The sequence below is a fragment of the Eumetopias jubatus genome, unplaced genomic scaffold, assembly GCF_037043125.1.
Source record: "Eumetopias jubatus isolate StellerSeaLion01/CBP00866 unplaced genomic scaffold, mEumJub1_p1.0 scaffold_10, whole genome shotgun sequence".
Lineage (NCBI taxonomy): Eukaryota > Metazoa > Chordata > Mammalia > Carnivora > Otariidae > Eumetopias > Eumetopias jubatus.
In genome coordinates, this window is record NW_028274816.1 from 38559768 (window position 1) to 38587429 (window position 27662).

Here is a 27662-nt window from a genome sequence, read left to right on the forward strand (position 1 = left end):
ACCAGGACAAGCTGAGGGTGACCTAGGCCTGCCTTAGGGCTCCGTTGGCATCTCCCACAGTTTTAACAATGAAGCTGGCGGGTGGGGGGAGGGTGGCTCTGCTTCTTCTGGACTTGTGCCCCCAGACTGGTGTGCCATGTTCCTCCGGGTTTGGGGTTGTCTCATGATGGAGGGGCTTCAGCATTTTTGGGATTGCAGGCCTAGTGGGGAGACCCCATCAGCACTTCCTGGGCAAAAATCCTGCCATGCTCCCTGCTGCCAGCTATGATTTAGACCTGCTATGGTTTCCTGCATGTGTATTAATAAGTGGTAGAGTGAAAGGAAAGTTTTCTGATATTGACTCATGTATAACCTAGTCCATCCAAATTGGTTAGGTTATCTAGCTTTAAAGAATTGTACTGGTGATGTAAAATCAAACCATTACAAGAATGCATTTACAGTGTCTCGGCACAAAGTTTGTTAATATTGTTGATAAAACCATTACATTACATAGAGAAACTGATGAAAGAGTAATAAAACGGACGGTCCTTTCTCTATTCTCTCCTAGGCATGGTTTTAAGTAGTATGTATACAAATGATTTTTTCTTTTTAAAGATTTTATTTATTTATTAGAGACAGAGCACAAGCAGGGGGAGAGGCAGAGGGAGAGGGAGAAGCAGGTTCCCTGCTGAGCGGGGAGCCCGACGTGGGGCTCGATCCCAGGACCCTGGGAACATGACCTGAGCCGAAGGCAGTCGCTTAATCAACTGAGCCACCCAGGTGCCCCTATACAAATGATTTTTAAAGAAATAAGACAACAGCTGAAAACCACTAACACGAAATTCTAGGGAGAAGTAAAAGATAAGAATTTAATCCCAGTATATCAGTGAAAAAAATGTATGGTTTAATTAGAAAGTTACTAATTTGTAAACACATAAGTAATTGAAAATTTTATGCATGTAGTGTGGGCAGTGAGTGGAACATAGAAAAGGGAAAGTCTCCAAAACAAAAATTGGTTCACATTCTGAGTAACAAAGTACTTTTACCAATTATTTATTTTGGGCCTCAGGTATTTAAGATAAAAGTTAGAAGTACATAAGTTCTGGATTATTTTACATGCAAACCATATGGTTTTGAGAAGAACTTAAGATTCCTTAGGCCCATTTGCATTTGTGGTGGATGATTTTGCGGTGGGGGGGGGGGGTCTGAGTGTAACTGGGCCAGACAGACGGAGGCACTGTAAAGGTCTTTTCAGTTAATGAGGATTCTGGGTGGTGGGTGAGAAGCCATCCCCTGAAACCACTCGCCCTTGCATTTGGAGGGGCTGCCTGTGGCCCAGAGCCAGCCCCGAACCCGCGGAGCAGAGCTCAGTCCCTCTGCGCTCTGAGACTCGCTCACCTGTTGGTTATTTCTAATAACAGCTAGCCCAGATTAGCTCACGCTCTTAGCTCTGACGGTTCTTTACTTGTTCTGTGTACTGCCTGGAGCGCGGAAGGCAGCAGAAGGCTGCCAACCTCAGCTGGCATTTAGCACCCAGATTTTTCAGATTCTACACCTGAATGAGATTTTCTAAATAAATTCAAGAGAAAGCAGTGGAAGAAAGAAAATCTTTACCTGTGGTGCTAACGCTTAATCATTGTGATAAAAATGTTTGCGAGGGTCTTTGGAGGGGTTTCATCCCATGATGGTGTTCTCCTTGGGGAAAAGGAAAACGGACTGGAATTGCTGCAGGTAGGTGCTTTTCTTCCTTGAAAGTGCACCGTAAATTCGGATTTTGCTTAATTTTGATTCTGGGTGTAGCAGCTGGAGGCTTTACCTCTGAAGCTGCTTTCCCGCGAGTGGTGGAAGTGGCAGGCGGCTGGGGCCCTCCGTGATGAGCCGCGGCAGTCCCTGTACCGCAGGCTCGTCCTCCCAGGGGCCTCCGTTGTATAACTCGGATGGGAGGGATTGGGTGTACGGACAGGGACACTTACATAGATCAGCGTAGAAATTCCTCTCTGGCACTTCTTTGAAGCTAGACACAGAGCTCTTTGAAGAGGGCCCAGTGAGCAGGACACGGCTGAGCGTGGCGCTGCCCTCGTGGATGGCCTCTGGAAGGCTGGACTGCACCCGAGCAGAGCAGTGCCCAGATCAGGGGACAGAGGACCTGCTTGTGCAGCGGGGTCTTTTATTTATTTATTTACTTATTTTTTAAGATTTTATTTATTAGAGACAGAGAGAGAGAGATGGAGAGCACAGAGGGAGAAGTACACTCCCCACCGAGCAAGGAGCCCGATGCGGGACTTGATTCTAGGACCCTGAAATCATAACCTGAGCTGAAGGCAGACGCTTAAGCAACTGAGCCACCCAGGCGCCCCGTGCAGCGGGGTCTTATAGGGCCGGACTCCTGGGTGAGTCAGAGAGCAACTCAGACCCGGGTGTTCCATGTTTGTTTTTATTAACAGGATGTACTAATTAAAAAAATGCTTGTGTTTCTTACTTTTAAAAGCAGTATGTTTTTATTTTTCTATGCACAAATGGTTTATTTTTACTGAGGTATAATTGCCCTACAACAGATTTTTATTTTTAAAAGCTTAAAAGTTTTTTTTTTTTTTTTTTAGAGTTTTAGTGTTTCTACAATTTTAAAACAATTGTGGTAAATCAGTGGCCTCTTTAAAATACTCAGACATAAAAAGTGATTTCTTTTCAAAATCATCTTTTCCTTCAGAGAGCTGTCATACAAGACATACGGAGGAGGAAAATTGTTTTAGTTTCCCGTAAGCTGATTATTTACCCACAGAGAACTGAAATATTTGATCAACAAATTATTTAAATTCCCTCTACTACGGTCGCAGAATCTTTGTTTTATTTCCCACAGGGCCTTTTGTTTTAAAGGTTGATGGATATTTGTGGAAAGGCTGTTCTTTGAGCCCTGTGGCTTCTGGGTAGAGAGAGGATGCCTTCTGAGCATCTCTCTGGCCTTGGAACGCTAGCGGTGGTGGCTGGCGCTGGTCAGTGTTCAGAGCCGCTCACTGGGGGCCACTGACCTTTTCAGTCAGGAGTGTAGCATTTTGTAGGCTTTGGAATGTGACAAATTCCAGATAGGACTGTTTGAGTCATGAAGAAATGGTTTGGTCTCAGCCATGACGGACTCATGTACAGATTTTGAGTTTTTGATGTTTCCGCTTACTTTTGTAGACGTAGGATTTCTCTTCGTGACTGATCTACACTACCTTGCCCAGCTGCCCACTTTTAGTGACCTAATCATGATACCCTGTACGTGGCTGAATACTAGCCGAGGAAAGCCTGCAGCTTATGCACATACGATTTGGGGAATCATGAACATAATCTGATGACTCACATACAGTCTGATAACCAAAGAGGATAATAAACATATAGCCAGATGTTTGCATAGGTCATTCCCATTCTAATAATCTGGAGTACTTGTCTAGTGTTGGAGTAACTCTTGTAACTCATTGGTTGGGATCTGTGCATCCATTTGGACAGAGTTACCATCTTAACACCATGGAGTCTTCTGCCTTACGCAGGTCTTTAATTTCTAGGTTTCAGTGTGTGGCTCTTTCTCCTATTTTGTTAAATTTTTCTCTAAGTATGCCATATTTTTAGATGCTATTATTAATGGTATTGTGTTTTAAATTCTAATTTCCAGTTATTCACTGGTAGTGTGTAGACGTACAGTCAGTTTTTGTTTACTGACCTTTATCCTGCATCATTTCTAATTTCATTTGTTTTAGTTTTGTTTGTTTTAGTAGCTTTTGTGTAGAATTTAAAAGAAAGTGAAGTGTATGTAGTCGTATTATTATTTTTTTTTACATAAAGAGTGTTTTATTTCTCAACATATTTCTCTACCATTTCTTACTTTGGTGGCTAGGCTTTCCCATTTTAGGGTGACTTTTTGTATTTTTACCTTATTTCTGATCTCTGAGTGAAAGCATCCAGTCTTTTACTGTTAAGTGTGGTGTTAGCTCTAAATCTTTTGCTCTTTATCGGGTTGAAGAAATCCTATTCCCGATTTCATGGGATTTTTAAATTATGAGCGGGCATTGAATTTTCACGTGCTCTTTATGTATCTCCTTGAGACTATCATGCGGTTTTTCTTGATTGTGTTGTTACAGTGAGTTACGCTGCATTTCTTTCATAATAAGCCTAATGATCATAATGTTACTACCCTTTTTACGTATTTTTGGATTGATTTGCTAGTATGTGGTTAAGGGTTTTTGCATCTCTCTTCATAGGGGATGTTAGTCTGTTGTTTTCTTTCTCGAACTGTCTTTGTTGCCATCGGTGGTGGGAGGGGTAGAGGGAGAGGGAAAGAGAGAGAATCCCAAGCAGGCGCCGTGCCCAGTGAGGAGCCCGACAAGGGGCTCGATCTCATGACCCTGAGATCACGACTTGAGCCAAAACCAAGAGTCAGACGCTCAACCGGCTGAACCACCTGGGCGCTCCTGAAAATGTTTCTATAGGAATAGTTTCATTTTTTTCCCCTAAATATTTGATCTGATTTGCCAGTGGATTATGAATTCAATTTCTTTAATAAATGTGGAACATCTTGAGTCAGTGTTAATTTGTACTCTTGAGGGATTTTTTTTTAATCTAAATTCTGGAATTTACTAGTATGATACTTTTCATAGTGTCCTTGTGTTGTCTGTAGGCCCACAGGACATTGAGTTGCTATGTCTCCTTGGGCTCCTCCTGTCTGTGACAGTCTCACAGACTTCCTTGTTTTTATAAGTTTTTGAGGAGTGCTGGTCACGTGTCCCTCAGTTGAGATTTGTCTGATGCTTTTCTCGTGATTAGACTGGGGTTGTGGAATTTCAAGAGGCAGACCGCAGAGGTGAAGTGCCACTTTCGTTCCATCTTATCAAGGGTATGTACCGTCGCTGGACTTCTCTCTGTGGTGTTGCCTTGGGTCACTGGGCTGAGGTTAGATTGTCAGATTGCTCCACTGGCGAGTTCCACCCCCTGCCCCCTCCCATCCTGTGCTCTTGGGAAGGACCTCACTGAGCTCAGCTCCGACTCAAAAGAGTGGGGAGTCATGCTCCACCTCCTGGATATATTGTTATTCTCCTGCACGGGAGACTTGTTTCTTCCCCCGTTATTGATTTAGTCAACCACTTACTTATATCAGTGTGGACTCGTAGATATTTATTTTATACTTTGGGTTAGAATCCAATACCCCTTTATTTTGTTGCTTAGATGTTCCAGCTTTGGCCACTGGGAGTGCTCTCAGGTGGCTCCTTTGTCCTTAGACACTCAGACACCCCCTCTCTGCAGGATGCTCCCTGCACCAGTGCTAGAGTCCGTCATTATGCTCCTTTGTTGGAATGGCTGTAGAGACCAGGGTCTGGGTGTTGTGTGTCCCCACTGTGGAGTCACCTGCAGCCCCATGCTCCCCCGCGCAGTGACAGAGCACCTGCTCCACCCGGGGTCCCCACTGTCGTTCAGTTTTTCCGTGGTGGTCATTTCTGTAGCTCCTTGTGAAGCAGCAGCAAGAATATGCATTCCCAGCTCACGCGCTCTTCTGATTTAGGGTTAGCGTGCATTTAGAGGGTTTTGTTACTGTACAGCACGCCTCCTCTGGGACGGTGCAGGCTTAGAACCCCACCCCTCCAGAGCCTGTCTGCTCCAGAATCTTCTCTCTTAAGCAGCTAGTGGTTGAAGCTTATTGCATTAAATTATCCCCATTTCTCTGTGGCACTTGGTTATTTTGGGGGAGTTGGTTTTATACTGTGTTTTGCTCATCTCGTTAGATATTGTAGATAATTTTCTTTTTTTGGAAACAAATTTTTAATGCTAATTTATTCTTATCCCTGAGTGTTTTTTTTGGATCCTGGTTTTTATGACTTTAACCTGTAGGGAATAGAACTAAACCCTGTAAAACAAAATTTCAGTGAGGGTTTCATTTGAATGCTTGGTGTATTTGTTGGGGGCATGAGCCGCTGCGATAAAGAATTCTCTGACCCTGGGCGCCTGGGTGGCTCAGTTGGTTAAGCAACTGCTTTCGGCTCAGGTCATGATCCTGGAGTCCTGGGATCAAGTCCCGCATCGGGCTTCCTGCTCAGCAGGGAGTCTGCTTCTCCCTCTGACCCTCTTCCCTCTCATGCTCTCTATCTCTCATTCTCTCTCTCTCAAATAAATAAATAAAATCTTTAAAAAAAAAAAAGAATTCTCTGACCCTGTGGGTTGACATTTGCAGGCTGGTGCATTCTGTTTCTAAAAACGTGGCCTCTCTCCTGTTTACATCCCAGCCTGAGCACTTGTCCAGGGCTCTGTTTGCTTCCAAGAGGACCTAGGAATGGAACCTGGCTGCATCGTGGCTCCCAGGGCACCCTGTGCGGAGGGGGCAGGGGTTCATGGTGGACACTAGCCCCCTCTGTCTTGGACTTGAGGACCTCGGGTTGTCTGGTTTTACTGTGTAACGAAGGATTGTTCCCTTGCTACCAGGCCCCCCCCCGCCCCGCCCCTTTGTGCTCTCACTGAAGTCTGAGACTGGTGAGCAGTGTTGGTAAGTTGGTTATGCTGCACTCGGTGTATTTCATGATGCTCAGGGTTCCTGTGTGCTCTTCAGGAGGACAGCCGTGAAAGCTGCTGGAGAATGGATGTGTTCAGGGAACGCATGTCTGTGGGGTTTCAGAAGCATCTGCAAATGTGTTTTCTTACAAGTAGAAAGTGGAATTACTTGAGATTTTTCCTAGCTCTCTTTCGTTAATTGAGATTTTTTTCTTTAGAAAATTTGTATTATATCAGATTTACACAGTTGAACTTTATGAATAGTTACGAATTTGCAAAAGGATCAGCTGTCCACAGAATAGAGTACAGTGAGACTTCACTGTGGGTGGGACGGAGGCAGAAATGTTTCCAGATATTTTTCAAATGTTCTGGCGGGACTGCTCCTCCCCCAGCCACAAAACAGAGCTGGGCATCACTGTGTGAATAGAAGCCCTGCCTGGGCTGCCTGCCTCATGCAGGGAGGGACTGTAAATGAGCTGGTGCTGTGTGAAGTTGTGGGCTTGCTTCACCCTTGATGGCAGGGTCCCCGCCAGGCTGGCTTGGTACAAATGACAGACTGGGAACGGCCTGGGGCGGGGGGGCGTTTCTTCGATGCCCAGAGCGGGGCTCTCATCACTGAGCGCTTAGGACTTCTTTGGGGAAGGAATATTCAGATGAGTTTCCTTTGGGCATTTTAAGTTACTTAAACTTGTCTTTGGAAGGTTCATTTCTCCTAGGATGGTCGTGTTCTTAGCACCTGCCCGTGTAAGGGGAGGTTTTAGCACAGAACATGGTTGTGGCCTTTCTTCTCCATCTTGCAGTGGTTTGAGGACAGGTATCTGCGTCACCCCAGCCATGGATGTTGGCACAGTGAACATCCACGGGTGTGTCACTGTTGATGATTAATGAGACTTGCTGGCAGTTGGCTTCGTATTTCCTGGATGAACGTTAGTGTGGAGTGAACGCAGTTAGTGCTGGTGGACTTTCTTCTTGGTCACTAGGATCTGGAAACAAGGAAGGACCACCCACACAGCTCATATAAACCTGGCCTTCCGGGGGTGCCCCATTCTGCAAGGGATCTTAAAAGGTGTTCTCCTGGGGTAACCCCAGTGCACTGAAATTCTTGGGGCAGGATAGAGGTCCGCTCCCCGCCCCACCATTTCCATGGCAGATGGGCTAGCTGATGGCAGCGCTTCCCCTCTGAGCTCGCAACAGCTGCAAACCTGAATCAGTGTGCTGTTTCAGTTGGATGGAGCTGGGCTCCAAACATGAAACTCTCTTGCCGTCCTTGTTGAGGGGGTTCTCTTTGTTAGGACACAGCCTGAGTTTTGTGTGTCTCCGTGTGCACGTGTCCATTCAGGATCCAGTTATATGCCCCTGAAATCTGTCAAGCTCTTCTGGATAACCGTTGAAAACTCTGGGTCCAGCTGACTTGATGTAATTTTGTCTTCTCTTTGTCCGAGGTCTGCATGTGTTTCTCGCTGGGCTGTCTGCACGCCACATGCCGGGGTCCTGTCCGGTGTTGGCTGGCCTTGGTCCGAGCGCCCCTGCCCCGCCTCCTCCCAGTGTCCCCACCTGTATTGACCACGGTGTGGGTCCTCAAGCTCTCTGGCCCAAACCAGCTTCTTTTCTGTTTTCCTTTTATAATAAAACGTGGAAAACACCAACTGGTGAAAAATAGTTTAAAATCCTACATTTTTCAAGAAGACTTTTTTTAGGTCTTGTATTTTTGTGGTTTGTTAATTTTTTTTGCATAGATTTCAACAGAGCCCCTTGGCATACACTCAAATGATAGTCCCATTTAATGTGACTGAGGAGCAAAGGGGACAGAAATGTAAATGTTTTAAATTCTGGTACAGGTAATTCTACCATGGTCACAAAGCAATTTCCTGAAACTGAAGAGACCTTGAAGGCCACTTTATAAGTATGGCTGCGTGATACCTCTGAAAGCTGAAAGCTGAAGATGTTTTGTTTTAAATCCATCAAAATAAAACAATTAAAACACCCAACACTGAAAGGATAAGTGGTAGCAGTAATTGGCATTGGATTGTTTCTGGTCTTGACTCACAAGAGGCTAAGAGCGTGAAAGGCACTTGGTTTTGAATACAGGCTCTGTCACCTGTGAGTGGGGAGACCTAGGGCACATTCTTACCCTTTCCAAGCACCAGTCTCCTCAGGACAAGGAGAATGAAGTAGTACGTGAGGATTACTGTCCATGAGGTCATGCATATAAGCACGTAGTGTTCTTTGATCCTCAACAGCCCTGTGAGGTTGAAAAGATTAATCATATTGAGGCTTCTTGTTCACCGAGGGTCTAACATCAGCCACGCCTCATGGCTTGTGCTGGGCTCCTCACCTCACAGAATTCCAGGTCACCCTTAGTGGATGACAGTGCCCTGGGCTGTCCTTTGGGTGTCATCTTGTTAGATTTCTGTTCTGGCTCTTGATTCTTGGTCTGTTTTCTTTTGAGCATGTGGGCCAGCAGCTTGAGACCAAGGAATCTAGAGGCAAGAGCCAGAGGACTGACCTCGGTCATGAGGCTTATTGTTGAATTCATTCATGTGTTGACCGCGCAGGCTTGTGTACTTGGCATTCACCTGGGCAGTAAATGCACAAAGAGATCCTGTGTAAGGGATTGCCATGTTAACAGGCTAAGCTGCAGTCAGTGAGCCATGGACTAGATGAGTGCTGTGGGGAGACAGCGAACGGGGCAGACCTGTGCCTCTCACACAGGGTTGAGTGTGTGTGTGATTTTGTTGTTGTTGTTGGAAACCAGAGGCACCTGGCAGAATCCCTGCGGAAATGGTTAAAAAAAAAACAAAACCCTTGGGCTCTCTGCGGGGGGGAGGGGGGGGTGTGGGGCCCTAGATTCCCCAGGGAATTCTGATGTTGAAAAAGTAGTGGGTTGTGAACTGTTGCTTCGTTGGTTTTGGTTAGGATGTCACTGGAGGGCTCTGGGCTCCAGTCTCACTTGGCCCTATGGCCTTGGGCAGGTGACTTCTCAGCCAGTCTGCATGGGGAGGGCACTATGGTGCCCCTTCACATTTCAAGGAGTGAGGGTGTCCTTCCACATGGGGCCCTGGGGGTGGTACTGCCTACTGTGACTGCCCCTGGGGGAGCCGCTGGGGGCCTTGCACTCAGTCACTGTCCACAAGCGCGAGTGGCCCTTGTGCCCCCTGGTCACAGGTCACTGGGCCATGTCACAGGGTATCTTTTATTTCTGAATGATACCATTCTGAGGTAAGCGTATCCAACTTGGGTAATTAGCATAATCTTAGAATTGAAATAATCAGGACAGTCTGTGAGTCTAGTTTTTCCCCTTTTCCTTAATTTTTTTTTTTAAGATTTTATTTATTTAGGGGTGCCTGGGTGGCTCAGTTGGTCAAGCGTCTGCCTTGAGCTTGGGTCATGATCTCAGGGTCCAGGGATGGAGTCCTACGTTGGGCTCCCTGCTCAGCGGGAAGTTTGCTTCCCTCTGTCATCCCTGCTTGTGTGCTCTCTCACTATCACTGTCTCTCTCTCTCGCAAACAAATAAAATCTTTTATTTATTTGTTTTTTAAAATTTTATTTATTTATTCATAAGAGACAGAGAGAGAGGCAGAGGGAGAAGCAGGCTCCCCGCCGAGCAAGGAGCCCGATGCGGGGCTTGATCCCAGGACCCTGGGATCATGACCTGAGCTGAAGGCAGACATTTAACTGACTGAGCCACCCAGGCGCCCCAGTATTTTGGTTTTTATTTAATAGGGACTTAAAAAGCAAAACGACAAACATGGAGGTAAGGGTATAGAAAATGATTTAAGGTTGCTAAAGAATTAATCGAGCACATACCTTTTAGAAAAAAAAATGAGGGAGGGAGAGAGAAATTGATGAGTGGAACATAAGAGAGAGCCTAGAAATTGGCCTGCTGAGCTTTGACAGGGGTGCCAAGACCAGTCAGTGGGGGAAGGGCATCCTTTTAACACAGGGAGCCAGGGCACTGGGACATCTGCAGGCAGAATGAGGGGACGGAGCCTCGGGTCACGTCATCCCTGGAACAGAAATTAATTTCCTGTGGAGGACAGATTTCAGCGTAAAGCTGTGAGACCTGCAGATGAAGCTGTAGGAGAAAATGTTTGAGACCTAAGGCCTGGCTCAGACCTCTTAGACTCAATACCGAAAGCAGGGCTCATGAAAATAGTGATGAGTTGGACATGGCGAAAATGATGAACTTAGGCTCCTCGAGAGACCCGTGGGGACGATGGACGGACAGGTTGCAGGCGGGGTGGGGAGGCTCGCACAGCGCACGCCCGACAGTGACAGAGAGTGCGCTCACCTGCAGAAAAGCAGCCCCGCCAGCAGGTGGGCAGGAAACACGAATAGAGACGTCGCCCAGGGGGAGATACGGATGGCACATGAGCGCACGATCGTTAGTCATCAGGTTGAGGTAAGTCCAGACCACGGGGAGGGCCACTCCACGTCGGTCAGAATGGCGACACAGAAGCAGCACCACCCCGGGTGTTGGCAAGGATGGGGAGAAACTGCACCTCTCCTGTGCTGCTGGTGGGGGTGGAGAACGGGGCAGCCGCTCCGGAAGAGTCTGGCAGGAGTGTGTAAGGCCAAACATGGGCGTACCATATGGCTCAGTAGTCCCGTTCTTGGGCACTTAGCCCAGAGAAATGAAAACATATGTTCACAAGCTCCACGTGGATGTCCGTGGCAGCGTTGTTTGTAATAACCCACACCTGCGAGTCACCCTGTGCCGTGGGAATGTCCTCAGCGGCAACCCAGAGGGGACTGACCTCGGGGATTCCGCCAAGCCCAGAAAGCCAGTCTCCAAGGTCATCCCGTCTCTAATGTTGCCCAAGTGTAAGAACCGTATTGGTGGAGGGCAGGTTAGCGGTTGCTGGGGGACAGGGATGAGGCTGGGAGGGCGGGCATGTCTAAAGGGGCAGCGCGAGGCTGCTCCTCAGCAGTGGCGGCGCGGGGACATGGGTTTGCGCATGGGGTTGATCCGCCCGCCCCCCCCGCCCCCGACACAAGTGCATGCAGAGCCCGTGAAATCTGAGTAAGGACTGTCGTCTCGTTCACGGAGGTGTTCCGCTTTCCATACTGTACCGCAGGCTTCATAGGATGTCACCACCGGGGACACGGGACTGCGTATAGTACTTTTATTACTTCTGTAATTGTCTCAAAGCATAACCAATAGTGTGTGTGCGTGAGAGGGAGGGAGACAGGAGGCACGACACAGCCAGCGAGGGACAGTAGACCCTCTAAGGATTTGGACTGCAGCTGGCTTACACAGCTGTGGGGGCAGCCAAGCACAGATGACGTCGAGGGCAGGTCGGCAGGAGGAGGGGGAGATCAGGGTCAGCTAGCAGGAGCCCCCCCTTGGCAAGTCCAAGACCAGGAAGGAAACCTCCGCCCCTCACCTGCTCAGGCCAGGCCCACCCAGGATAATCGCCCTTTTGGTTAATTTAAGGTCCTCCAGTTAGGACTTTTAATCACATTTGCAGAATCGCTTCATAGCACATGCAGATCAGTGTGACTGAATAATTGGAGTGTGATTCAGCCCAGGCAAGACGCTTATATTATTGTGGCAATTTTCCCATATTAACCATTTCAATCTTATTTTCCTTAGTTTTTGAAAAATGAAATATTCTCGTATACAATTCGAGGTTGATATAAATGCATTGCATTAGTGGAAAGGGTGTGATTTCTGGCATATTAGAACGTTGATTCATTGCTTTCTCAGGTGTTTGCATTATAATCTGAATACCATCGTCTCTTTACAAGCACACCAATGAGCTTTCCACAGTTGAATTTCACCTTATTCCTTTGCTTTTTGAAAGTTCATCCCCTCCCTGAAGTTTACCGTGTCCACCGGCTGTGACCTGCTTCTGTGCAACAGGAACAGAGAGAGAAACTGAAGCTGAAAAATGTATTCCCGGTAGCCATGAGGTCCCAGGTGTTAAAAAAGGTGTTTTAGATTGAGTTCTCGTGACAGTTATTAGTACACAGTTGAACAAAACAGCATATGTGTGTTACTCCTGTAACTAATTCTTAATAATCCAGTATTGGGAATGTGTTCTTGAGACGGATGGGGCTTTAGTTTTGGTTAATTCTTGAATCCGCAGATGATTGTGACTTAGCACTTAACGTGAGACAAGGTTCAGCCTTGGTCCCACTTCCAGTGGTAGTTTTTTTATAGTTTTAAGTGCTGAGAAACTGGGTTCACATAAATAACTTATGTGGGAGGAGAGGCGCCTCTCAGCTCCTCAGGTTGTGTCTAAGGTCTTTGTAAGCTGTCGTCAAAGATGGTTTTTGATGATCTCTGGGCTGAAAAGGTACCGAGTTGGTCTGTCTGTTTTGTTGGAAGCAGGACTGGTGAGCCGGTAGTGCCCTGGGGCGTTTTGGTGAGCAGCAGAGGCATTGGCTTTCTCATACGCAGCCTGGTGTCTCCGAGGGGCCCTGTGCTCTCCTGGGGGGCTTCTGTCCCGGATGGACGGCGCCTGTCTCTGTAGTTGCAGGGACAGCTCGTTTTATTTCAAGGTGGGAAAAGGGCTTTGTGAGAGGGAGTAAACACATTGACCAGGGTGCTCTCTCAAAGTGAAACCTTTTTAGGAAAGAGTACATTCTGCGAGGTGAGGATTTGGACATGGCGTTGCAGAGAGCTGTCCGCGTCCAGAAACCCCCTGGGCGTCGTGGGGGACCCCGAGGGCTACTCATTTACCTTGAAGCTGATTGCTTCAGAACATTATTTCCTTGCCCTTAACAAGAATGGTTAGGGGGAAAAGGTCTATTTAGTCAAACAACTTTGCCAGATGGTGCCTGGATAAATTTTAATCTGTTCCCTTCAGGACTTCTGAGAACCCTTCATGTGCTGCCGCCCATGGTGGAGTCCCACTTGGGAACTGTTGTTAGCCCTCGAGTCGTCCTAGTTAGTTGCTCATGGAAGGAGAGGGCCGGAGAGGCACGTGTGTGGGATCCTGCGGGAGAGCAGGGCTCCACGGAATGTGCTGCAGGAAAAGAGCAAGTGCATAGGAACCATTAATCTCCTGTTGTGGATACGAGGGAAGCTGAAACCCTGAGAGCCTGCGTGTGCCCACAGTCCCAAGTCGTGGGTCATGACCTGGGTTTCTATGACACCTGTCCTAGGGCTAGGCTGTAAGGACCTGCCGGCTTACTTTAGGTGTCAACAAAGAACAAGTAGAGTCACTGAAAAAAAATAATGCTTTTGAATGAAATGCCGTTGATTATGCTCTTATTTTAGAAAAACACCTCCTGGTTCTGATTCCCTTGGGCACATAACGGTGCTGTTTGTGCCCCTGATTTTGGGAGGGGGCATTTAACAGCCGCGTGGTGGTGACACTGGGCTACATTTTCCCACGTGCTTTTGGTGACGTGAAGTCTTCTCACGTGAAAGCACTGTCCCGTTCCCCCCTACCCGCCCCCGCCCCCCGAGTTTTGAAACTCAAGAATGACCTCTTTGCGGGTAGTTTTACCGTGCATTTCCGGTGCTCCCCTTCCACCTCCTGACAAAGCATGCGCAGACTTGCCGGGGCCACAGCACCAGTGGCCAGACGCTGAGTGACCGCGCAGTCCGGGAGCACGTGCCCTGACGTAAGCTGTTGGCTGCTGCTTGTTGAAGCACACGGGCTGCCTCTCGGAGGGCCCCGTGTCGGAGGGTCCCCGTGTCGGAGGGTCCCCGTGTCGGAGGGCCCCGTGTCGGAGGGCCCCGTGTCGGAGGGCCCCGTGTCGGAGGGTCCCCGTGTCGGAGGGCCCCGTGTCGGAGGTCCCCGTGTCGGAGGGTCCCATGTCGGAGGGTCCCCGGGCAGGGCACCACCTGTCCGGGGCGGGTAGGGGCTCTGTCTGTTGTATAACCCTTTTCCTGCAAAGCGAAGAGCCAAGGCCCTTTCTCACGGTTCCTGCACTGCCCTGGGAGAAGCCGCAGGCGATACACGTTGTGTGGTTTTGCCCCTTTCCTTCCAGAGCTAATCTTGTGCAATGATGTTGACAAGTATGGTGCTTATGAAAGCCTCGATTTGCCATGTAGGAATTCTTTGGGATAGAATGAGTACAGATATGAAGCTGTGTTTCATGCAGACATAGGACTTCAGAAACCTTACTAACTGCGTAACACCCCGTGACCTCTCGCTCCTATCTGTGTGAAGGTGCAAATATTCCTACCTCAACTCAACTGAGAATACCAGCAGTGAGGGAAGGGAAACTCTCTCCTAAAAAGAAAAAAAGAAAGAAAGCAAAACACCTCCAGTTTATTCTTTGCCCAGTGTAAACTGTCAATTAACTTTACACGCGACTTGTGCTTGGGGCCACCTCCCCTCCCTTAGAGCAGGTCATGGGGAGCGGACTGTATTGAATTACTCTTATGTACTCTTAAAGTGAATGTTGTTGTTTTAAGGTCTTCTTTTTCTTTGTGATTCTTTTGTTCCCTAGCGTCGTCCCCCAGACTACAGTAATACTCAACAATGATCGGCAGAACGCCATTGTAGCCAAGATGGACGACCCCTTGAGCGGCAGGGCACCGGATTCCCTGGAAAATATCATTAGCAAGTCAGTAGCCACAACACCAACCCCACCTTTCACTACCACTGCCACCGTGATGAGTCCCCTCGAGGACCAGTCAACGTTGCCCGCAGTTGTTTGTGGTAGGGGAGGGCTGAGTGGCGCTGCAGGCCCGCGCCCGACGTGCTAGCTGGAGAAGGTGACACGTCAGGGGGAGAGGCACTTGGAACTTCCGGTGCCCGTGTGCTTTAGGGGGAGACGGCTGGAGGTTTTCCCAGTAGCCGCTGGGGCTCGTGTCCTCCCCCCTGACCACCCCTTCCTCACGTCTGTCTGTCTCTGTAGCAGCATGTCAAGTCAACAGACAGGCATTTTTAACTTTGCTGAGTGATGAGGGCGTTTCAAGGTGGTGGTGTTTTTCTCCCACCTTTTTCTTGGGAGACATGGTAAATGTAACCTTGGTCAGAAATAGGAGAGCATAAAGGCAGCGTGGGATGGTGAGGTCCGCTGCGGGCGGCCCTGCCCGGTGGTCTGGGCTCAGCTTTTCCTGGGAACGTGCCGGAGCGGGCTCTTTGGCCGCTTGTTTCCTTCAGTGTGTCCACAGAGTAGTTCTGTTTTGCCTTTTCTCTCAGTCCTTTCTGCAGAGTGTTCCTCCCCCGCTGTGTCCTGTCTCCTTCATTGTCCCAGCCTGGTCTTGAGGGGGCCCGCTGTGCCTCGTGCACGGCCTGCTGTGTCAGGTGTTGGGGGAGAGGCTGTCTGAGGAGATCTGGCCGGTGGAGGCGAGGCAGGGCTCGGCTGGAGGTCAGCTTGTCAGACTCTGGGCGTTTAGGAGCGAGGTCAGCTTGGGCAGGCTGCTGTGGAATCGAGTTCAGAAGGTGGAGCCCCCTCCCGGCGGCACGGCTGGGGTTGGAAGCGCGTTTTGTCTCTGTAAACAGGGCAAGTGCGTTTCTTCCCCTTTCCCCGTGCCTACCAGGCCCCGTGAAGGGATGTTGAGAGGGCCGTGGAGGTCCCAGGTAGCATGTCTCCAGGTAATACACACAGATGTTTTGAGCCCTTTTTGGAGCTGGTGGCTTGTGTCTTGTTTCTCTGGCAGGGTCTTATCGCTCCACGTCAGGATCCCTCAGAGCGGTGAGACCATCCCCCAGGAAGTTCTTGGCTGGCTGTTTAGACCCACGGCAGTGTTTCTTGTCGGTGGGAAGAGTTGGGAGTGATAACTGCCGTTAACAAAGCTGACTCGCTTCCAGAAGGCCTAACAGTGTGGACTGGACGGGGTCAGTGGGAGACTCCAGGCTCGCTTCCCACTTCCTCTTAATCCGGTCTTTCCTCTGACATAGCCTCGGAGGCTACTCGAGTGCCCGCAAGTTGGCGGGATCGCCTCTGTGACCAGAGAGCTGCCTTCTAGGCCTTGAGTCCCAGTGGGTTGTGATTTTGCTTCTTTTGCGATATGCACATGTTGGTAAACTTCTCAATTTCGTGTGCTTTCCTTCAGCCCCGGACGTCCGGGCTGTTCGGTTGCTGTCAGTCTCAGTGGAGAGAGCCGTGTGGGCAGCCGTGCGCTGCCGCTCCGGGCGCAGTTAGCTTCTCTGGTCACTGAAGGAGAGAGAAGAACGTGGCAGTGCCTGAGTGCTGTAGTGTCTGCCCGTCGTGCTGGTGCTCTCACAACATTGGCTGGTGTTTTTGTCTCCCGCTCAGCGCGGTGCCCGGGCGGCGGCAGAACACCATTGTGGTGAAGGTGCCGGGCCAAGACGACAGTCACAACGAGGACGGGGAGAGCGGCTCCGAGGCCAGCGACTCCGTCTCCAACTGCGGACAGTCAGGAAGTCAGAACATCGGCAACAACGTCACCCTCATCACCCTCAACTCGGAAGGTGCGCCTGCAGAGCTCCTTTCCTTTGCCTGAATGGCAGTAGGTACCGCTTTGTGTTTTGTCTTGTGTTTCTGCTTCTTAGGAAAGCGAGATGGTCCCCGCCTTCTGATGGTTCAGCTTCCGCGGCGGAGCCAAAGGGATCCAGGCTCGGTCGAAATGTACTTCGAATTTTGCACTTGGATCTTGTCCCGGGGCTGGTGGTGTGCAGTCTGATGCTCACGACGGAGGGCCGGGCTCCCAGCAGCCGCCACCCCAACCACCACGCTGCAGCCCCCGCGCAGCCGTCCTGTTTGTCGCTTTCAGCGCAGGGCTCAGTACGTTCCGTGAGCCGTCTCACACGGTATTTTTTGTGTGAGGTGATTTTGCCTGACTGTAGGCTAACGTGGATGTTCTGAGCACGTCTAGGGTGGGCCAGGCTCATGTGTGATACTTGGTAGGTTAGGGGCATTAAATGAATTTTTTTCTTTCTTTTTTTTTTTTTAAAGATTTTATTTATTTGAGAGAGAGAATGAGATAGAGCACGAGAGGGGGGAGGGTCAGAGGGAGAAGCAGACTCCCCGCGGAGCAGGGAGCCCGATGCGGGACTCGATCCCAGGACTCCAGGATCATGACCTGAGCCGAAGGCAGTCGCTTAACCAACTGAGCCACCCAGGCGCCCTATTAAATGAATTTTTGACTCAACATTTTTCAAGCTGTGTTAGGTTTCTTGGGACGTAACCCCATCCTAAGTTGGCGAAGATCTGCAGATGTTTACTGTTTTTATTTTTATTTTATTTTTTTAAAGACTTTTTTTTCCCCAAGATTTTTATTTATTTATTTGACAGAGAGACTGCCTTTTTTTGACATGACTGATGGACAGTACCTGTTGTTAGGAGAGAGGGAACACAAGCAGGGGGATCCAGAGAGGGAGAAGCAGGCTCCCGCCGAGCAGGGAGCCCGATGAGGGGCTCGATCCCAGGACCCTGTGACCATGACCTGAGCCGAAGGCAGACGCTTAACGACTGAGCCAACCAGGTGCCCCCGTTTACTGTTTTTAAAAAAGTGATAGAAGAAAGTGAGAACAACATGGCATTTCATGTCCAGAGATCTCTGTCAATCCTGCAGGCGTTTTCTGTGTGAACATAGGCACTGTGTGATTTCCGGTGCTTTCCTCCCCTGTGGCACGGGGACCTTTCATGTCCATGCACATCAGTCATATTCCAGAGGCCTTCTGACAACAGACTGTTGTGCTTTCGTAGCCGGTAGCCGGTCACTGCCTTCGACCAGAGGTGTCTCCACGTCCCTGCCGAGGGCCAGACCTAGGTGCTCAGGGGGGATCATTTCGCCTCCCCCGAGAGGCAGAGGGAGCCGCTTGGCTGTGCCTGGACGTGAGCCTGTTTCACCCACACCTAGCTTCCCGTCCCCTGCGTCTCCTGCCGGGGTCTGATGTCTGCTCTCGACTGGCCCTGCGCTGCAGAGCCGGCCTCACGTGCCTGGCACCTTTGTCTTGCCTTTACGGGCCAACTTAGGCTTCCCACGTGGCTTTCTATGGCGTCGACAGGAGGGGGGACAGAGGTGTTCAGTGTTGTGGTACCAACTTCAAAAGCCTGGGTTTCGTATTCTAGTAAACTTGTAAGGTTTTCTGGTTTTGGGTCTGAGTTGTTGATTTTTACTAAAAGAGCTGTTTAGATTCCTAAAGACAATGATGTAGATTTACTGAGCAAAGAAAGATTTTTCTGTTAGACCAGTTACCATAACTGAAACATTGAAAACTGTTTTTCTCAAAGTTTTGCTCATGTCTGACATAATTTGCTAGAATGGGGACAGCAGAGCAGGAGCGGGGAGAGAAACAGAGCTTAGGCACAGCCTTTCTTTAAAACTGAGATCTAATTTAAATACCGTAAGGTTGACCATTGTAAAGCATACCATTCAGTGGTGTTTAGTACGTTCGCACAGTTGTGTAGACATCATCCAGTCTGATTCTAGAACATTCTGTCACCCTGGAAAGAAGCCCCACCAGAGTCACTGCCCATCGTCCCTGGGAACCACCGGTCCACTTTCCGTCTCTGGAATGACGTGCTGCAGGCACTTCCCACATGGGGGAGTGTGGAGAGAGCGCCAGCACGTCACCCCTTCCATCGCCGGGTCCTGCTCCATCGTGTGGATGGACCATGTTCATCTGTCGGTGGACACTTGGGGTGCTTCCAGTTTCTCACTGTGATGACCATGCCTGTCCAGGGGTTGGCGAGAACCCGTGTTTTTCGTTTCTCTTGGTAGGCACCCAGGAGTGGAATCGCTTCATTTTTTTACACATTAAATTTGAGGACAAGAGGGATGCCCCGATCCCAACTGTTGGATATTTAACGTCCATGGTAGAGATGGTGCCTGCGGCGATTTCGGAGAACTGATTGCTCTGTCTGTCCACATGGATTCTGGGTCGATACCCACGTGGGTCTGGCCAGCCACTTAAGGCCTGATGTTTGTTTGGTTTAAACTGCACCCGCTGAGGAGAGCGTAGTACTCGATAATTCTGGGAGTTTCTCGGGTTATCTTAAAAACAAAATATTTCATCTTTTTAAGTGTATTTGATGTGATTAATGTGAAAAATATTTCATTAGGGGAAACTGCAGAATGCTGCTAAATGAACACAGAAAAAGAGATCAAACTTCGAGCTTATAACATCTGGGGGAGAAAATAGATTTTCTTTCTATCTGAGTCTGAGTTCTTGACGAGCCAACACACTTTGTGGGAAGCATTACTCTCTACGGGATTGTGTCCCTTGGACATGACTGATGGACAGTACCTGTTGTTAGGATTGGGACAAACGAGGGGCACCTGGGTGGCTCAGGTCATGGTCCCGGGGTCCTGAGATTGAGCCCCACGTCGGGCTCCCTGCTCAGTGGGGAGCTGCTTCTCCCTCTCCCTCTGCCCCTGCTCATGTGCTCTCTCCCTCTCTCTCAGATAAATAAATAAAACCTTAAAAAAAACGACTGGGACAAACTAGAGAAATTTTTCTGATACTGAATTTTACTTTACTTTGAAGAAGAGATCATAATTGAGGACCATTCTGCTTGACCGTTGCATTAGGAGAAAGCGTGCTGTGATGTGTGCCTTCTGCTGACTCTGCCCTGGGAGGGGCCCCCCAGCAGTCTGACTTCTTACCATGGTTGGCGCCCGAGGGCACGGAGGCAGACGGGGTCCTTGTGAAGTGGCTGCCATGTACGGACATGCTGGGGAGAAAGCTCACCATCAGTGTCTCTGTATTAGATTTACCATCGACCTGTAGTGGCGTCTCGTGTTAAAACCTTCTCTGAGATGGATGAACAACCTTCCCTGCCATGGCCGCCCCACGACGGGCTCAGCTGGAGAGACTGTCCGGTCAGCTAGTTCATATCAGAGAGGCTCTATTAACACGCAGAACTCTAAAGGGCCGTGGGCTCGGCGTCGTGTGGAGTTGTTGAGTTCCTGATAATGGCCCAGAGCTGTTAGGAGACAGATTGCTCTTAGAAAAGTATTTAAGTGCCTGCAGTTTTAAAAACCACAGGTTTCAAAGTGGTTATTTCTTAAGAATTCCAAATGGTTTGCATGAATTGATGTGTTGGTGTATATCAGTTTGGAGTCCCATTATTTACTGCAAGGCACCATATCTTTACTTTTTATTTTTTTTAGTTTTTTAAGAGAGAGCAAGTAAGCACATGGTCGGGGGAGGGGAGGGGCAGAGGGAGAGAGAAACTCAAGCAAATTCCCCGCCGAGCAGGGAGCCCGACGCGGGGCTCCGTCCCAGGACCCTGGGATCATGACCTGAGCCGAAGGCAGACGCTTCACCGACTGAGCCACCCAGGCGTCCCTAACGTAAATTCTTTATGTTGTCATATCATTAAAAAACATTTTATTGGTGATCATGAATGGGCTCCTGAAAAGAGTGGGGTTACAGACAGGTTAGTGCCCAGTGAAGGCCAAGTGGGTGAAGACAGACTGGTGGAAGAACGTGATGGGTCAGGGGGACGGTCTGCGAGGCGGTGCCGGTGCTGGAGTTCTGGAAGGGGCAGCGTGTGACACGGATGAGGGCCACCCTGTCTGTGCCCCGTGCTTCCCACTCATTTGTGCCAAGGAGGATGTCCTTGGCCTCTTGCTGTAGTCACGGTTGAGGTCGTGATGACTCGCGCTAAGGAGGGTGGCCTGGCCTGAGTCGGTGGCCTTGCCCCTCAGTCGGTGGTGGGCTCACGTGGTTTCTGTGGAATGTGCTTAGAGTTGCGGGGAAAAGACTTGGCTCCAGTACCAGAGACCGTTTGTTTTTTCCCTTTTCCTTATGATCCTATATGTAACTCAATCCTCTTGAATTGCCCTTTTAAATACCCCAAATTATCAATCTGTTCATAGCTTACAGATGTCACATCATTGCCAAATAAGCACGGTTGTTTGGGCTGCGGGCACACAGCTTAATTGTGTCTAATCCCAGAAAGGGGGGCCGTCCAATTTTTTATGTCGGTCTGAGGGTCGAGTGTTGTCCACACTCATTTCAGGCGACACGCGTGAATAAGGGGCACAATCAGAATGTGTTGTAAGGGTCCTGTGTGATCTGGGGATGGGGGTGGCCAGCCCGGCAGGGCCTGTTTTGGAAAGCCGTGGTCAGCTCGTTCCCAAGGCTGCCCTCCGTGAGCATAGCCAGAGCCCCTCGTTCCCCTAGCCCGTGGGCCCCCGTGTCCTTGCCACCCTCACTCCGCAGGCCATGGAGAAGTTCACAGCTTCTTACTGGCCTTATCTTTTGACTCGAGAAGCTAATGATGTTTGCTCCTGGAATGGTCTGGTTTAGGAGGGGGATGCAGGAAGCTGGATGCCCCGCGGAGTGAGGGCCAGAGGAGAGGTGTGAGCACTGGGCTCCTGGAGCCTCTGGAGGGGTGGTTGGCGCTCAGGTTATAAAAACCTCTGGGCGATGTCGGAGCTGGGCAGCACAGTATAGCAATGGGCCTGGCCATGGTTCTAATACCATTTTGGAAGAAACTCCGTGTATTCCCGCTGATCCCACACATTTCCTAAGGTAACTTCTGTGACTGTGACCAGGCCCCAGAGCCTCTGAAAGCAAGAGTGGACAGCATGGTCCTGGAGCTTCAGAGCCCAGGGTGCATTGGGGCAAATACCAGAGGCTTCCTGGCAACTTTTTCTACTTGGTCCTTTTTAAGGCTTCAGCTTGGGTGCCGTGCCGGGGTGTGCACTGGGACATGTGGGGGGCACGGCCCCATCTGTGGCATCAGCTCTGAGGGCACAGGCTGCTGCCCAGGGTCTCACAAAACCCACGTCAGGGTGTTGCCTGTGCTCTGGGGATGGGCCTGCTGCTGAGCTTGGATAGCAGAGAAACGTAGAAGCAGAAGAATTGTGCACCCAAGTTAAACTTCAGTCCCTACCGCCGTCAGACGTGCAGAAGGGTAGGGGGTGACTGGGGCAGGATGGGATCGTGGGGTCCAGACACAGTGAGGCTGTAGTGTCTGTCTTCCCAGTCACGGGGAACTCGGCCTCATGGCCGACACACGGACTGCTTCAGGGATGCTCGAGTAGAATCGTTTTTTCACTTTAAGAAATGTTCGAGTGTCTGGTAAAAATTTTTATAATAGAATTGTTGACTTCCCACTCAACAACAAAAAAACCCCCCAAATTGTCCATTCCAAAAAAGCATTTTGAAAGAAAATGGTAGAAGGTACCATTTCTAAATCGAAATCTCTGTAATTTGTAGTTTGTGGAATGTCAGTTTCACAGATTTGAAATTCTCCAGTTCGGTTTCGCATGACCATAGAACCCCGGGTTTTGCAGGAAGGGTGACCTGTTGGGGCCGCCTAGCACCCACAACCGTCCTCTGTGCGCGTGGCCGTTCGCACTGTTCGGGGTCTGCTGTGGCTCCCCCCTCTCTTTAGATCTTTGTGGCCCCTCTTCTCACGCCAAGTGTTCATTAGACATCCACTGACTAGCGGTGGGGATGAAGATGCTTTTGAAACATCTGTATGTGCTGTTCATAGAAGTTTAGCAGATGGCCACAGCTGACAAGTTGTGACAAGTGTTGCTTTCTTTTTATGTCAGAATAGGCTCCAGGATCCTGGACTATCCTGGCACACGATTCTTTTATGGGACAGATAATTCTAGGTAGCACAACGATCAACTGTTCCATGTATAGGGGCGCCCGGGGGACTCCATCGGTGAGGCATCTGCCTGCGGCTCAGGTCAGGGTCCCAGGGTCCTGGGATCGAGCCCCGTGTCGGGCTCCCTGCTCGGCGGGGAGCCTGCCTCTCCCTCTCCCTCTGCTGCTCCCCCTGCTTGTGCGCATGTGTGCGCGTGCGCGCTCTCTTTAATACATAAAATCTTAAAAAAAAAAAAACTGTTCCATGTGTTACACACATAATTCTTTTTTTTTTAATTTTATTTATTTGAGAGAGAATGAGTGCACGCGTGTGTGCACATACACAGACACATGCACACACACATGACGGAGGGCAGGGGAAAGGGCAGAGGCAGAGGGAGAAAGAAACTCCAGCAGATTCTTTGCTGAGCATGGAGCCCGCTGTGGGGCTCGATCTCACGACCCTGAGATCATGACCTGAGCCGAAACCAAGAGTCGGATGCTCGACCGACTGAGCCACCCAGGTGCCCCCCACACAGAATTCTTGCTCTTTGCCTCAGGTGGAAGACATCCATTATCTGCTGGTGTAGTCAGTCCTTGTCCTGGGCCTGGAGACACTGAGTCATGGTGCACGTGTAAGGTGATGTGGCCTGAAGGCTGCCAGGGGCTGGCCCACATTTGCCCGCTCTGTGAATTCTGTAGGGATTTACCCTGCAGTACCATTCCTGTTGGGAGCCATTTCTTCCATTTTATGCAGTATATTGCTTTTGAAATTGATCAACGGTTTGGGCAACTTTTACAAAAGCCAGATGAAAGTTAATTTTTGGTATAGATGGAAAATACAGCCCGACACCGGTTATGCCCGTGAATCTGTTCTCTGAAGACTTTCCCGGAGATGGCAGAAGGCACCCTTGAACGAGCTTGACTGTGAAATTTGCTGTGTTGTGGATGTGGCACCGTGTTCCGAGTCTTTGAACCAGCCTGGAGCCCTAGTGGGTCAGAGAGTGTTGGCTTCTTTCGGTTTGTTCCCTGCTCACCTCTCATGACTGTGGAGAGCTGAGTACCTGGAATGTCAGTACCAGCCAGCAGAGACATGCTGTGATGGGCGGCGCAGTGGGCGTGTGTGGGGCCCCTGGGAGCAGAGTGGGGACCCACACGCCTGTCTGAGCAGCACGTTCCAGGGAGCCCTTCCCTCCCTCGGAGCTACGGACACAGGGGATGCCGTGACTGAGACGTTTCTCGTGGCTGGTGGGTAGGACCCCATGGGCAAAGCCTTGTCATCTTTGGAAAGAGACAAGACGGTGAGTTAGGCTTGGTTGGAGCAACGTGGCATCTGGAGTAGCCGCTAGCCTGCCAGACTGTCCCCCTTGCCACTCTGAGGTCACGCACAGGTGTGTGCGGCAGCGCCGTGAGTCGTGACGCCCCTGGTCGGAGGAGGCTGAGCAGGGAGCCCCCGAGCTGCAGTTTGGCCTGTGAAGTCGTGGCACATGGTTGGTGCTGAGTTCTTGCTGTCTGGGAAGAGAGATTTGTGTGAGCCTGGGCCCTGGGCCTGTCGCTGTCCAAGGGATTGTGTGTTGTGGTCTCGGGCACATCTGCCTCTGTGTGTGCCGGTAAGTGTTGAGGGGGCGTAGGACACCGGTGGCCCATCTCCGTTTACTGTCGCAGGCATGCCAGCCTGCCTGCCGCTGCCTTCTTGCTGCTCTCCTCTGCTCCTGTCATCTTCCTGGTGCTGAAATAGACCCTCAGAACGGATAGTTGTACGAAAGGGTTTCCAGGGTAAGAAAACTCAAGTTACTGCTAAAGGGCCTTTATTAAGTTTTTCAGAAGTGCTAGTTAATTTCATTGAAGGTTTAAATAATTGGAGTAGAAGGTAAGTTTATTGTTCTTACAATCTGGTAGTTTTTATTTATTTATTTATTTAAAAGATTTTATTTATTTTATTTGAGAGAGAGAATGAGAGAGAGAGAGAGCACATGAGCGGGGAGGGTCAGAGGGAGAAGCAGACTCCCTGCCGAGCAGGGAGCCCGATGCGGGACTCAATCCCGGGACTCCAGGATCATGACCTGAGCCGAAGGCAGTCGCCCAACCAACTGAGCCACCCAGGTGCCCAACAATCTGGTAGTTTTTAAATAAGGCCAGTAGAGTCTGTCTATGGTGTCAGATGCCCAAACTGACCAAGCTATTTTAGTAAAATAAATAACATGCTTTTTGAATGGTCAAAAGGTGAATTTCTCAAATATTTATGTGGGAAGGTGTTTCATTTTGTTTCCCACTTAAAAGACATGATTCATTGTCGCTGGTAAGAAGCTGGAGGCCAGCTTGGGTTCTTGCTCCCCAGTTGGAAGTGAGTTGGGGCTGAGTCTATCCAAGGAAAGCAGGCCTGAACAGGCAGGTCAGCCACATGGTCCTGTGCAGGACGGGTGCCTGAGTGTCTCTGGCGGTCCTGTCGTCTTGCCTCGGGGTCGTGGAGGCGCTGCATGTCCGTCTCCCGCCAGACCGCAGATGGCGATGGCGAAGCCCTGGTCCCCTCTCCCACTGGGACGGGTCCCCTACTTCCATTGCAATGATTTTCCATCTCTTTGTTGGTCACCGTTACTCAGGCTGTGGTTCTTGTCCTCACTTGACTTCTTGCTCTGGAGATGAGCGCACACCTGTCACTCACAAGGGCATCTAGGGACTAATCAGTTGTAAACAGGTCAGAAAATGCCTTGTAAAATTTTGAAATGTTTCACTGGAATAAAATTTCTGGATAATTTCCCATGTTCCCGGAGAAATTTAAACCATTATTTTCAGGAGTGATAAGGAGGTGGAGGATAAGGAAAGTTAATTTTTAGACTAATGTACTTTTTGGGGGGAGCAGCATCTCCTGAAATAATACTTAACTATAGGAGTTTGAACTGAAGGGTGCCTGGGTGGCTCAGTTGGTTAAGCGACTGCCTTCGGCTCAGGTCATGATCCTGGAGTCCGGGGATTGAGTCCCACATCGGGCTCCCTGCTCAGCAGGGAGTCTGCTTCGCCCTCTGACCTTCCCCTCCCTCATGTGCTCTCTCTCTCTCTCAAATAAATACATAAATAAATAAATAAAATCTTAAAAAAAAAAAAAGAGTTTGAACTGACATCTTTCATCCTCCAGAAGATTCTGGTGACATTTCCAGAAGCCTGTGTGCTTGGCACGGAGGACAGGCTCTTTTTGTCTATAGGCCGGTGTCAGCACAGAGCAGGGCCCTAGCTGGACGTGGAAGCCAGCTTGCTTGGTTGGTGTAGTGAGGGGATGGCCCTCCAGCGTCCATGGACACTGTTTCCCGTTTCCCCTGCTTCTGTTGGAGCGTCGTCAGCGGAGGAAGGGACACCGTGCTTGGCTCACGTAGTGCCTTCCATGTTCTGCAGCACCCTTGGCAGAGGCCCATCTTACTGATGATTATTTTTGTCGTGAAGACAATGAGGTTTAATGGTCACTTGTCAGTTTATTCACTGACACTTCGCCTTCACATGGATGAAATCACTTTATCCTTCTTTCCTGGGGAATCAGGTTGAAAGCACTTGCATTTGCACATTTGGCTTCTGCGTCCACGTGAGTGGAATGTCTCAATGTCCGTTTGCTGGTGTTTTCCTTTGGTCCTGGAACTGCGAGGCTCTCCAGCGGGTGACGTTTGGAAGAATGGCCTTTTCCCTTGTGTGTCACTGTGTCCGCTCCAGGGGCAGAGTATGGGGTTTGACAAGGTGAGGTGCTCCTGGCAGAGGCACGTGGCCGTCAGAAGTCCCCATGCTGAAGGGTCTGGTTCATGGGGCAGTGGAGCCGGCAGGAGACCTCACGGCCTGGACAGCACGGCTTTGGTGGAGGAGACACTTCTCTGAGGCGGGGGGCCAGGGGCAGCCTGGGTGGCAAGCTGGTTCTCAGGGCTGGGGGCCGCCATCCTTCCTTGTCCTGCACACTCCAGGTACACCGTCTCAGAGTGGGTTTGACAAAATGTGGACTCACTGTTTGGAATTAATTTTTAGACTAATGTACTTTTGAGGGGGGGAGCAGCATCTCCTGAGATAATAGTGAGCTCCTGTCCAGTGTTTACACTGCTTTAAAAATACCATGTAAATGGGGAGCTTGCTCAGCACAGTTATGTTACGTCTTATTCTCGAGAAATGCTACAGCGATCTTTGGCAGTTAAGCCCTTGCGCTGGCCCACGTGCCGTGTCCGTGGTGGTCGGGGAGGCAGGTGCTGCGCTGGCCCGAGCCCCTCCTGGCTCAGGTGCTGCCACCCTTCCCCGCGGGCGCACAGGGATCCTCCTGTTTAAATACCTAGGGCTGGAGATGCTGCTTGGTGTCATTTGACACCACCTTCAGTCTGATTGTACATATTCACAGTGAAATCAGCAGCGAGTAGTAAGGGAATGTGGGAAGGTTTCAACGCCGTAAGTCCTGGTTCTTCTTGGACTGCTGAGTAGCCCCATCAGCAGCCATGTGTGTCCTCTGTTACCCCCCCCAACACGCATGTCCCTTACCCATCAGTTCTCAGCACAGATGGGGTCACTCCTCTGTCCTTCCTTCCTGCTTCCCCTACTTGCTTTGTGGCTTGACTAAAGCAGGTGGAGGGAAGTCTTTCCACTCTGTGTGGTGTACTGAAGACTGGGTTCACTGAGGGTTCACATCCTGAGCATTAGACCCGGTGCCTGGCATAGAGTTGCCCAGTATGTATTTGTAGATAAATCAGTAAATACCCTAGAGGTTGGAGCTGTTTTGACATTCC

General features: G+C 49.9%; 1 protein-coding gene across 7 annotated transcripts in view; it reads left to right on the top strand.

Annotated features, from left to right (window-relative positions):
* BANP (BTG3 associated nuclear protein) overlaps nucleotides 1–27662 on the top strand; it is a 129855-nt gene that overhangs the window by 34119 nt on the left and 68074 nt on the right. For 5 of the 7 annotated variants that reach the window (XM_088027528.1, XM_028092169.2, XM_028092141.2 and 2 more), the window contains 2 exons: nucleotides 14903–15019; nucleotides 16661–16836. In XM_088027528.1, the coding sequence (XP_087883654.1) occupies nucleotides 14903–15019; nucleotides 16661–16836 (293 nt within the window). The remainder of the gene's footprint in view (nucleotides 1–14902; nucleotides 15020–16660; nucleotides 16837–27662) is intronic. The other 2 variants (XM_028092177.2, XM_028092186.2) reach the window with 1 other exon arrangement.